Source organism: Malaclemys terrapin, chromosome 15, assembly GCF_027887155.1.
Source record: "Malaclemys terrapin pileata isolate rMalTer1 chromosome 15, rMalTer1.hap1, whole genome shotgun sequence".
Classification (NCBI taxonomy): domain Eukaryota; kingdom Metazoa; phylum Chordata; order Testudines; family Emydidae; genus Malaclemys; species Malaclemys terrapin.
In genome coordinates, this window is record NC_071519.1 from 21294832 (window position 1) to 21307460 (window position 12629).

General features: G+C 45.0%; 1 protein-coding gene across 4 annotated transcripts in view; it reads left to right on the forward strand.

Annotated features, from left to right (window-relative positions):
- Positions 1 to 12629, forward strand: part of FLI1 (Fli-1 proto-oncogene, ETS transcription factor) — a 114578-nt gene that overhangs the window by 7049 nt on the left and 94900 nt on the right. Inside the window, exon 1 of one of the 4 annotated variants that reach the window (XM_054005438.1) lies at positions 5285 to 5591. The exons of 2 other annotated variants lie outside the window; for them this stretch is intronic. Coding sequence is in view for 1 of the 2 variants with exons in the window: in XM_054005437.1 (XP_053861412.1) it covers positions 7412 to 7429 (18 nt within the window). In the remaining variant the exon portion in view is untranslated. Of the gene's footprint in view, positions 1 to 5284; positions 5592 to 6988; positions 7430 to 12629 lie in introns of those variants that run through there. One more of the 4 variants, XM_054005437.1, reaches the window with a different exon arrangement.

A 12629-nucleotide genomic window follows, 5' to 3' on the forward strand; every position in this document is an offset into this window, starting at 1 on the left:
GGTCTTCCACAGCCTAAGCCAGTGCTCTAACCATATCCATTTCAGCTTATTGTAAGCAAAACCCTTTGGTCTTCTGATATTTGAACTCCTGGACTTGGTAATACTTTTGTGTTTCAACTGGGCATAGCAAACTGCTCTGTCACCCACCACTAATAGTACCTGATGCAGTCACATAGCACAGTCAAATTTCAGACCAGTCCACATCTTGCTGCCCAAGAAGTAGCTTCCACAATCTATTTGAAAGCCTTTTGTTACAAAACAATCAAGTTGCATTCTCAAGCAATGATAGCTCTGGCGCTTCCTTGGCGAGCACTTTAAACCTTCTCCAGCTCTGGACTGTGCGGCCACACACTTACGAAATTTGAACAAAGCCACCATGCATATTCCACTGTAGACATTTGCACACGAAAAGGGGCTCAGATTTTAAGTAAGCCAGAAAAGGGAATTCACTCCAGTCTGAATGAGATGGGGAGGAAAGAACCATAGTTTAAGTGCAGGAGTTCTTGCCTTTTAAAAAAAAAAAATTAATGATTTTTATACTGACATAATGTTTGTGGTGTTATACAAAGAAGCATATTCATAGAAGCAAAATAGTCTGGGTGGATGGAAACAATATTTGGTTTGTTCTTGGTTTCACCCTGCCTGGAGGGTTTACAAGAAACCCAAAGAGAGAATTTTGATGGCCAAAACACTGACATTTTAATTGGAGAGGAAAATATTAAGGCTATTGACAAACACTGACATTGACATGTTATCATTTCCTGCTCCACAGTAGTAGCCAAAGACTATTGCTGGAACAGACTGCGAGACAAATAATCATTTAAAAACGTTTGGGAAAGGAAACTTTCTGGGGAAATCATGCCAAACTAACCTGGTGAGGAAAAATATTGTAGTTAGTGAATTCATTGTAAAAAAAAAAAAAAAAAATCTGGGTGGCTTGACAGACAATAGAATGTTTCGTACAGGTGTTCAGTGAGAAGAATGCTGGAAATATAATTGTGTAGAGCAAAGAGAAATTGCAGCATCTTGCATCTTAAGAACTGATATCGAACCTTAGTAGCATGGAGAGGAGGCATGCAAAGACTTCGTAGACTGAAGTATTTCAATCCATGCAGCACTGTTCCCACTCAGTCCACTTTCTAGTACTTTATCCATTGCTGCATCGTTTTGGTTTTTCTTTTTTCTTTTAAACTACTGGTTTCCAACAGAAGTTGTCAATTTCCACCAACTACACTCAGGAGGACTGGAGCAGGTATCCTCTAGGAAAGCTGCGAATTGCAAAAGATTTGTAGCCATGAATATGTTTGAACTTTGTTTAAAACATTCCAGTCGAGTGCATGAACATGGGAGCTGGAAAGGAACTCCTATGTCATCCACATACTTACTATTGATTAATACAAGAGCATACCAAATCTTTCTTTTTTTTTATGCTCATATCTTGAGGCAGCAACATGGCTAAGTGTTATACTCCAGCGGGGTCTTGATTAATGTGTTATGACAACTTAGTGCTGAAGGATTTAATTCTTGTTTGCACCTACCTTTTATTTTGGAACATTTAGACTTTAAAAATACGCCCCTCTCACCCCTACCCTATTCATGTGAATCTTGGCTTGTTCTTCAACCCGACAAAATGCAGACGTTGGGTGAAAAAGAATTTACATTGTTTCTTTCATGTTTTACCTTAAAGGTGTAATTTGAATTTAAACAGGGGAGGGGAGAAATATTGTTTATCCTGGAAGCGTAGTATACTGAGCCCCTTTTTAAAATAAAACAGGCTTTAGGGCTCAGGGGACAAGCTTTTATATTCAAAGACTCTTGCTTTTCCAGACACCAGAATCCAAGTAACCAAGCCCCCCTCTGTAAGTCACCACCTCTTCTGACCTTCTAAAGACTGGGGGGGGGGGAAACCCACCCCTCTCTCTTTCTCTGAATATGCATTTTGTATTCTAGCCCCCTCTGCATCCTCCCAACCACTGTGTCAAAAAAAGTGGATGTTAAAGGGGGCGGGGGAATGCTTTAAATCTTTTCTTCAAATCTCCAAATATCTGAAGTCTGAGGAACAAATTCAAAGCAGGCACGGACGCCCGAAGAGAAGTTAGAGAGAAATATTCTGTTCCATTCAAGCGCATCAAGGGTCTAGCTGAAGTCTGTTTGGCTAAGGTCAGACGAGACTGAGTTCTCCAATAAAAATAAATCTCAAATTAATTATGGCCTCAAGCGAGGGGCCAGACTTTTGAGCTGGTGCGCTGCAGTCTGTGTTTTTGGCCTTCAGTATTTTTGTTTTTTTCGTGCTTAACTTTTCAATAATTGTGGGGTGGTTTGGTTGGCGGGGAGAGGAGGCAAGGGAAGGGGACTGGATTATTGGGACATGGATCTCAAATAAAACCATCCAGGACAGTTTAACCACCTTTCTGCACAATTGTGTGCTAGCTTCAAAGCTACCCTGTATCTTCTCCACACAACTTCCAAGACACTAGATTTTAGTTAAGGGTTTATTAGCATCACACACTTTTTTTTTTTTTTTTTTTTTTTTTAGGACTTGTGTTTCCAAATATTCGTTCCTATTCAGCAAGAGCTATGGGTCCTGGGACCCGATCCTGAACTCCACTGCTCTGTTACATGGGTGGAAATCTGGAGGGATTCCAAAGTAGTCAGATTTTACCCTTGTAGCTGAGAGCAGAATTTTGGCCCCTGGGTTCGAATGGGAGTCTTGCCTGGGGATCGGGCCCTAGGCTTGGCTTTCCTTCTTTGCTTTGTAAGAAAGTGGATGTTAAAAACACTTCGCCTTTTAATTCTGCAGTGAAGTTAGTGTCACATCGCAACCCAACCCTAAAACTCCCATTGAAGTCGACGGGACCTTTTTCTCTAGGTAGGATTGCAGCAGGATCAAGCCCCACTCTCCCTCCCCTCCCCCTCTTCTGCTGATTCAGATCTAGGACTTATTTTTAAGAGGAACTTTTAACACAATCTGTGGGAAATGGGCCGCTTTCTAGGTACAGAGTCAAAGGGGGCTGACTGACCAGTTGCTAACCGATTTCTTTCATTTGCTACAAAATGACGAAAGAGCTCAAAATCTTGCATTCTTAACCAGAACACAAGGTGATACTGTCTGATTACAACAGGCAACAAGATAGATTCATGCAAGTTAATACCCTACACGCTTTCAAACCCGCCGCTCAGGCCCAAATATGCTGCAATCGTTAGTTCACCTTTGAAGAAAAAGTAGATGTAAAAAAAATATACAAAGTTTGAAGTTGTGGCCAAAATATTTCTGCATAAATCAAAGACAAAAACACAAATACACATTTGCGGGTATCTCCCCATGCGAAAGACTGGCATTGGACTATAACGTGCCGTTAACTCCTTTGATGTTGGATATTTTAGGCTAAATATCATGGGCCAAATTCCAGCCTGGTGTATACCCCCATTGATTTCAGTAGGGTTACACTCAGGGATGAGTATCCACCTCCTATGTGTGTGAGGCCGAACGCTGTGTGATTCAATTAAAGGATAAAGGGGGGAAAATGCCAGGAGATTATGAGCAACATTTAACTCAATACTTTAGACTAGAATTTCGTTTCTTTCATAAGTGTATTGAGAGAGAGGAGAGAGTGCGAGCAAATCGTTTAACCTGCCTGAATGCAAACATTTGAAATCTGTTAAAGTAAAAACTATTGTAGGTGCCAAGATCAAATAATTTCCCAGTTGTCAGTAACTTGAGTTAAAAAATCAGAATTGTTTTCTCTCTATAATTATGCACCAAAAAGTCGAGCATCAGATTAAACGTTACACACATTTGCCAGAATTGTACACAAGCATTTCACTTTGAAATAACTTTTGCCTTTCTCTGGGCATTCAACTATTAAACGTTAAGGATATCACATCCTTTATTATTATTATTTTATTCATTATTTGGGATTTCTTTCCCCTTGCACCGATTCTATCAAACTGTTAAATCCGAGTCGGTGCACATCAATTGGGATGATCCAGAATTTGGCAAACCACGTTTATGAATATCCCAGCCTTTTTCAAAAGTTTGAGATAAGTTCAGGAGGTGGGGGTTAGAGAAAGTCAGGAAGCAAAACGTCTTTTGTTGCATTATTATGGGAAAATAATAGTGTGTTCAACTTGTCTGGTTTAATGTTTTACAGGTTCGCTTATTTAGTCTCTTGGGACTTTTCACCAAACTTTTTTTTTTTAAGACCAAACAGAAGGGAAATGGGGGGTGGGGGGTAGGAGGGGGAGTGGATGACAAAACAGTGTATATAAATTATAGATCCAATCTATCAGGCAGCCCTAATATGCTTCAATTTGACTCATTTTCTTTAAGTCACTTCTAAGGAAATAGCTGTGGTATCATATTTCAGTTTTTTTGCAGTTAAATGCTGAGGTATTGAGAACCAAAACACATCTCTAAAGTGTGTGTGTGTGTGTGTGTGAGAGAGAGAGAGAGAGAGAGAGAGAGAGAGTACTGTCTATATTCTTACAGAAATTGGGATCCAAAATGATTTTTAAAGTGTGCATGAGTTTATTTACTATATCTTGTCACATTGGAAATGGCGCTATCACCAGGACTCTGTGTTCGTAAATTTCCGATTGTTTTTAATATATTTTGTACATTTCAGATGATTTTTTTCACTGCAGTTCCGAAGAATCATCCTCTCTCTCCAGCCTTTAGCCCATCAAAGAGAGGAGTCCATAGTTCAGTTTAAAGACCCAAGCGCCTTTTCCTTGGTCGTTGGGTGACATAGACTCTTTCTAGCGCCCTTTAGGGGATATAAATCCTCTGTCAGACCGTACCCCCACCGTTACTGTTTGGAGGTTGGTATTAATGTTGCCCAGAAAGGAAATAATTTGGGCTTTGGGAGGATGCGTTTCATTCTTCTCCTTAACCTCTTGCTTTTCTGGAGCTAGCGGCTCCCATGTGGTGATACTGAAGGGGAAGTGGAGGAAAGAGGTTTTGGTGTTTAATTTGAGGGCGGTGGGGGGGGGGGGAATGAAATGGGGAATGAGGGAAGCAAAGGGTTAACCGTGATTTCTTTTAATTGAACTCCAGTTCTTGTGGCCCTAGGCACAGGGGGACCTGACCTCGCTAGCTGTATCCAGATGTGCTGCTCTCAGGGGACACCACTGCAGACCCCTGGATTGTAAAGCAGACGGGAGGGGGGGTAGGAGGGGAGAGGGAAGGCGGTCGGTCGGTCCCCTCTCCTGCCGACCCCCCCCCCTTTCCCCTCCTGGCTGGAGACGGCCACAGTCGCTAGCAAACAGCAAGCCAAAAAGCTCCAGGTCTGATCACGTTCAGTCCCCCTGTCTCTGCCTCTGCACTGAAAATTGTAGCTGAATTGATGAGGCTAATTTCGCGGGGGGTTAGAGGGAGGGGCAAGAGGGGTCTGCCGTGCTGCCAGCTTTGCACTTGGAGAAATAAAGTATTAATAAGGCGCCTCGGCTGCAGCCGACTAGAAACACGAGGGTCATTTTGTTATTTTGGGGGGTGCACATTAATGTGGATAGAGGTGTGACTTTTTTCCCCCTGTGGTTGGATTAAAAATCAGGGGGGAAGCAAAAGACTGGACGCAACTGCACTGGATAAGGTAACCAACTCCATAAAGGGAAAATTATGTTGAAAGGACTCACAGGAGTGTCCTACCTTGAAATGGATTTCTTGGTTCCATCTCCCTGAATTACTGTCTTTATCTTTCGGATTCTCCTGGGGCTACAGCAGCTTGCATTGCAGAAGTGGGGAATAAAAAGATGCCAGACATGTTGCATGATCCTGTTGCTAGATGGTTTTGCTTGGTTTTTTTTGGAGGGGAGAGGGGCTAGAAAGGAGTGTGTGTCTCTTTTACCTTGATTGTTTAGAGAGCTTTTCAAAAGCTTGGTTTGTTTGTTTGGATGTACTATTTAGAAGAGGAAATAAATGGCCTTTTCTTTGGGATCAATGCTCTCTCTCTAGTTGGATGAAATGTTGCATCTGTTGTCATCTACTTTTTAGTTCCCGAAGAAGGATTGAGGAGTGTGTCCCCCCCCCCCCCCAAATTTGCCACAGCCGGGAGGTAGAGGGGGACTTGGGACAGGTCTGGAATTTTATTTGTTGTTATTATTTTTGTCACTTTCCGGTTAGTAAACTAGTGACCCGTGGCTTTTTCGCCGGAGATAGCGGGGCAAATTGACTGGGGCCCTGATCCGAAGCCTATTGCAATGAAATGGGCAGTCTCCCTTTGACTCCACGAGGCTTTGGGCCAGACCCTGAGGGTCAATAAATATTTCAAATGTTAATACTGATGGGGAAAAATTAAATGGCTTTAAATATAGATATAGTCGAATAATTGAATCCATCTTACCGTAATGCACTATTTTAAATGCCCCCCCCCCCTTTTAAAGCTCAGTATACTTACTTCGACGTAGTGGAAGCATTCACGGGACTTTTTCTTTTAAAGGGGTGAGAAAGCAATGCAAAAAAAAGTTTTCTAAAAATAATGTTCCTTTCAAAACTACAGGGAACTCCTAGTTCCTTTGCTTGGAAAGGCACCAAAATTGTATCTGAATGGAAGAAGGCACTTGACATGCTTAAATTGAATGGAGTTGCCTGCCCTGAATTATGCTCACCGCTATTTTCTGGTTATAGCTAGCATCTAATCTAGCCTCCCTCCCTCGGGCCAAACTCACTGGGATCCTTGCCTGAGTAAGGACTGCAGGAGGGGGATAGCAGCGTGTTCTAAATAGACCATTTTAATCGGTAATCTTTTCCTGTGTGCCCCAGTCTGAATTATATTTATGGTCGTCCCTCCCTTCCCCCCCCCCTTAATTTTGCCTTTGACTGGAAAAAGCATTAATAAAAAAATCTGTGGGAAGAGATGGAAATTCAGTGACTCAGGCTACTTGGCTTCAGCCACACACACACACACACACACACACACACACACGCACACAAACAAAAGTACATGTTAAACTAAACTTTATGATGACACTCAGTGCGTGGTAATGCAGCCTGTGCTGCGAAGCGGAGCTCAACTGGGCTAGCAAACAGGAGCTACCCCCAAAGAAACCGCTATTGTTCTGCCCCGCTCTTATCTGAATGGAGCAAATATCCTGGATGTAAAATACAGATATATTTTAATCGAGAAGGCAGGACCAGCGGGGAGACAGAATGTTTCCTCCTCAAGTGACTTCACTTCCCAAAATTAGCAGAAAAAAAAGTTTCATCCGGTTAACTGTCTCTTTTTCGCTCCACTGCACCAACCAAAAGTAAAAAAGAGCGAGCGAGCGAAGGAAAGGAAAGTAAAATCATTGGAAGGGGGGAAGAAAAGCCAGCGCGAAAGGAAGGAAGATAAGAACTTCAGGGGGTTTCGGTTCCAGGCTAAACCGGGTCAATGTGTGGAATATTGGTGGAATCGGCTGGAGATTATTCTCGATGGACGGAACTATTAAAGTAAGAGGAATATCGGGGGTCGAGGGGGGAGATCAGAGGGGGCGGTTGTGTGGGGAGGAGACAGCCCCCACTCCAGGATGGTGTGGGGGAGGGCTGCGTTTTGGAGCAGTGTGCGTTTGGGGGAGGGACGGGGGAAGGAGGGGGGAGTTTGATCTTGTTCAAGCATTGATCCCAGGAAGAGTGGCCCGTTTCTCCTCTTTCAGCCAGCCTCCCCCTTTCACGCTTTCCTTGTCTATCCCCTTCCTAGGGCTGCGGGAGGTCGCGGTTGGGAGGGTATTGGTCGGCCAGCGCGCAGCGGGTGTCCCCCGGCCACAATGCGCACGGCTGGGGCAAGGCGTGGAGGCGGCGGGGTGTGTGTACGTGGGTGGGTGTGGGTGTATCTGACTTGCGATCCGTTTATTTCGGGGCATTTGCTCCGGCTGGGAAAGGCGGGCTCCCCCCTGGGCGCGGAGGGGGCTGTCAGATCGCTGCAGGAAAAAGCCCACGCCTGCAGGAAGGGGCTGGGTGTGCGTGGCCCCCGGGTAGCTGGCGATGTGGCTGAGCGATGCGGAGCCAGCCCCGCGCTCTCGGGAGGAGGTCTCAGTCCCTGCTTGGCCTGCCTGCTGGTTTGAGAAGCGAGCCACCCTTGCGCCGCCAGAAGCAATGACAGTTTTCTCCCCAGCGCCACTTGCGCACCAATGGAAGAGACGCACCCGGTTTTTGCGCTCAGTTGGGTTGAATTTTGGATTGAGAAGCGCCGGGGGCAGGAGGACAGAAAAGCGCGTCTTATTTTTAGCACAAACTAAAAGTACCAGGGGCTGGCGCAGGGGATCGGCTCCCAGGCTCGCCCCAGATGTGCTCCCCCCCATGGTTAGATGTCAACAGGTTCTGATTTCCTCACTTTTTGCCAGGTCTGGTTGAAACGCCGCGCTCCGAAGGTGGCCGGCGGTCTATTTCCCTAGCCGTTCTAGTCGAGGGTGGGTGTAACAGAAACCGTTCTCTCTCGTGGCAAAAAGACCACCACCAAAATCTTCCTGTGCTTTCCTAAGCCATGGGCATTGCAATATGCGGTGGAAGGTCAGTCCTTACTCCCTTGTGAGACAGGATCAGGCCCACACATAGCAGCTATTATTGCAAGCAGAGTTGCATCCTGCCCCCCAGCTCTGCTGCAAAGGGACTTGTGCAAATTTGTGATCCTCTGTCGGACCGTTTTTTTTTAATTTCGCTCTGCAGCGCAGAAGCAGTTGCAGCAGACTCGACTTGAAGCGAGAGACGCTGTGGGTGTGTTTGGGTTGGAGGATTTCGAAAGATGCCTATCGCATGGGTGGGGTGTTGATCTCTGAGGTCTGAATTTTTTGCTGACCTGGGCGAAAAGAAGCTGCAAACTGGCAGGAACTGAAACTTCTCCAGTAGGTTGCAGATTGGAACAAGTGCAAAGTTTGGAAGAGTCCCCCTACAACCGGGGTTCTCAATCTTTTTCTTTCTGAGCCTATCACATGCTATAAAAACTCCACGCCCGTCCGTGCCCAAACAACTGTTTTTCTGTATATAAAAGCCAGGGCCGGCGTTAGGGGGTAGCAAGCAGGACACGTGCCTGGGCCCCACACCATAGGGGGCCCCACAAACCTGAGTTGCTCTGGCTTTGGCATCAGCCCCTGGTGGCAGGGCTCGGGGCCAGGGCTTCAGCCCCATACTTTGTCTTTCTGCCCTGGGCCCCAGCAAGTCTAATGCTTGCCCTGCTTGGCAGACCCCCTGAAACCAGCTCAGAGCACCCCCCTGGGCCCTAGACACCTGGTTGAGAACCACTGCCTGAAAGGAAGGGGTGGGGGAAGGACAGAGATGAAAGGGAGTAGGGAGGAAAAGAGGAATGATGGGTGGAGGCGGAGGACTGAAAGTCAAAATACTGGAGATATGACCGGAGTAGTCCAACTCTTTTCTCCTCAATCCTACAGAGAGGACAGCCGCAGTCAGTGTCTCTCTATGGAAGATATGTACGTGGTTCCCATCGCCTCACTACCTTTGCATCTCATAGCATCCCTGTGAGGCAGAGAGGCGTTATTTTTATTCCCAGGTTACAGCTGTGGTACTGACATTCACTGACTTGCTCAAGTCACCCTGGGAATCTGCATGAGAACAGGCACCTGGATGAAGGTCTCCTAAGTCCTAGGCTCTGTTCTAACCACTGGACCGGTCTCAGGGTCTTCTATTATAACCGATGGCCTATTTCCTTCCAATCTGAAACCAGCAATACCCTGTTTAAAGAAGCCCTATTGTTTGAACTAAGATATTAGGATTCAAGAGTTCTGCCCCCAGTCATTGCCTGGCCTGCCTTCCTGTGCCTCACTTACCCTGTCAGGGCAATGGGAGAGGGAGGATGTGGTTTGCTTAGGTTGCTGTAACATAGCATGCCTGGAATGTCATGCACAGAACAACCCCAGGATCAGTTGAGTGCAGGAGAGCTTTAAACACCACCTACTGTCCTGCCTTGTGTATTATTCCTGTACCCCAGCATCTGGCCCAATGGCTTTAATAATGTGTGTATGGGGTGTAGGTGGGTCTTTATAAATGTTTATCTCTTCAAAAACCCAATCCATTATTAGGCGGGCAAACCCAAACATATACCACATTCTCCAGCGAATCATATTAGTGTCTAACTCTGGAAAGGATTTTGGAGAGGCTGGTATGAAAGATGATATCCAGAATAACACTATGTCTTGTACTGAGTGGGCAGTCAAACACGCCAGAGGATGAAGCCGTGTAAATCTTTTATCTTAATTGACTTCAGTTGTGTTCGCATTCTGTAAATGGCAACGGCAGAAGATGGCTGGGAGAAAATGAATCGGGTGTACTCTCTCCAGCTTGTTCCAACTAAGTAAACCAGTTTTAATTCACGCCTTTAGTTATTTCAATGCAAATTTGCATGCACACAGTCTTATTTTGGATTAAGAGTGTCCTATTTTGGTTTAGCTGAAGTTGATTTTTTTTATCACCTTACATTAAATTAAAATAGGAACGTTTTTCTTCTGAAATGCGTCCCACACAAACTTCCACCAAAATAACTAAAGATGAGAATTAAAACCAAATTAGCTGTTTCTCTTCTAGTTAGTGTGTAGACAAGACATGAGTGTGTTCTTCTGTCATGCACAGGGGTGTACGTTCACCTGGCAAAGGCCTGTTGTTACTAAAAAGCACGTTTGGGTGACTGTCACTCCCCTGCTGCAAAAAACTCAGTTTGCCGCAATTTAGCAAACATAGGAAAGACTTAGACCATTTAAAGGGAATACGGTAAAAAGCCCATATCACTCAAAAGGGCAATGACAACTGTCTGCCTCTTTTTCTCCCCTATACAAATGTGTGTGGCTCGTGTGTTGGTGCTGCTGTAGCCAAGGGTGTGGTGGGATTTCTATTGCAATCACTGGTTCACACTCGCTCTGAAACCTGGCCCACAGGGCCTCAGACCAGGAACGTGTTTCCTTTTGAAAAACTTGGTTTAAAAGTCTGTCTGGCTATTTTAAAACTCCCTGGCTCTAACCTTTTCTGGCAAGAAGACTTTTGACTCCAAGTGCAAAAGCGTTAATTTGCAGGTGGAGAAAATAGCTGACACACACACCCGCATTCATCACTCAGGGTGTCTTTCTGTGTGATCATTAAAAAACAGCTTGGACTTCAAACACATGACATTTGCAAGACATATGTTCTTAGACCCCTGATCCTGCAGTCCTTATTCAGGTGAAACATCTGCTTGAACTGCATTGTAGACTTTCAATGGATGATCAAAAAAGTTATTAAAGAAAGTTATTAAAAGTTATTTAAAAAGTTAAACGTTATTACAGAATATTATTAGTAGCCCCTTCCTACACAGGGATATTTTAGCACTATGATTTATTTTACTGGGTCATGACTTGATCAATGGAATTTCAATTGAAAAATGAAAAAAAAAATTCTACCTGAGTAAGGACTGCAGGATCATGCCTCAAACCGGTGCACTCTCCACTCCAGGTATTTAAACAAAGGTTTTGATTCTGCTCCCATGGAAGCCAAAGGAAATTTTTATCAATGACTTCAGTGGGTTGGGTGCCAGAGCAGGCCCCAGATAATTAGCACCTAAAATATTCAGATTAGAAAAGTTGAGCATGTCTATTAATAAACCCTGGGGAGGGATGGTGAAGGTTACTGCAGTAAGGATAATATTCCCCTTGGCGTGTTGGCCACTCTGCACTCCCTGGGCACCAGGGAGGAGGGTCTCCATGACAGCCATGCTGCTCTGAAGAGGAGGCAGTGAAGAGGCTGGCAGGGGAAGGGTAGAATCAGGGTTCACAGGAAGTCAGTGGCTCAGGCCCCCTGCACTAGCAGCTCTAGGATTGTGCTCATTGTTGCAGCCTGTAGGCTGGCTTGTCTGGAGTGGGAGGCTGGGCTGTGGCACATTTCCCTTCCTCATTCCCAGCTTTTAACCGCTATGCAACCCAACCGCTTAGGCTTTAGGCCGGCGGGGTTTCACCCTGAGGTGCTGCACTGCTGTGGCGTTCACGCTAAGAGGAAGTGGCCACTTTGCTTGGTAACTGGCACTTCTTGAGGGTTCCTCCTTTTATTTATTTATTTAAAATGTTCCGATACTCTTGCTAGGAAGGGGGAAGAGACAGACAAGGGCTCCTAATCCTCCTGTGCAACATGCGCGTTTAAGGAGCAACCCAGAGGCGAGTCAGCAAATCAGAGTAGTATTGATTCATTATAATGTGACAGGGACCAAAAGCAACAAGAAAAGAGCCAGGGGGAAGGTTACATTTCCGGGAGAGATTTGAAATGGCATGACAAGCTGATGAGATACTGACCCTTGTGGCAGTTAGACAGAAGCCATAATTTAATGCATTATCGTCTCCTCTTGCGATCCTTATGCCAGGCCTCCCCTTGATTTGAATTCATGTCTTCTCTTCAGGATCAGGCCTTGAGTGTATACAATACAACTTTATGTCATGGAGCATCTTGATACAAATCTCCACTTATAATGTTAGTGGGTAAAGTAAAGTACTTCTATAAGTCCACAAGGTTGACTCGCAGTTGTAAAATAAATGTATGTCATTTTGCTCAGGCTTATGTGACCAGGTAATGAAAGACCCTATGTCCAATCTCACGTGAGCAGGAGCTGGAGAGTTAAAGTACCCACGGGAGACTTAACCTTAGATTTCCAGACATTTGTGGTTTTGTTCGACACCTAACATTGCAG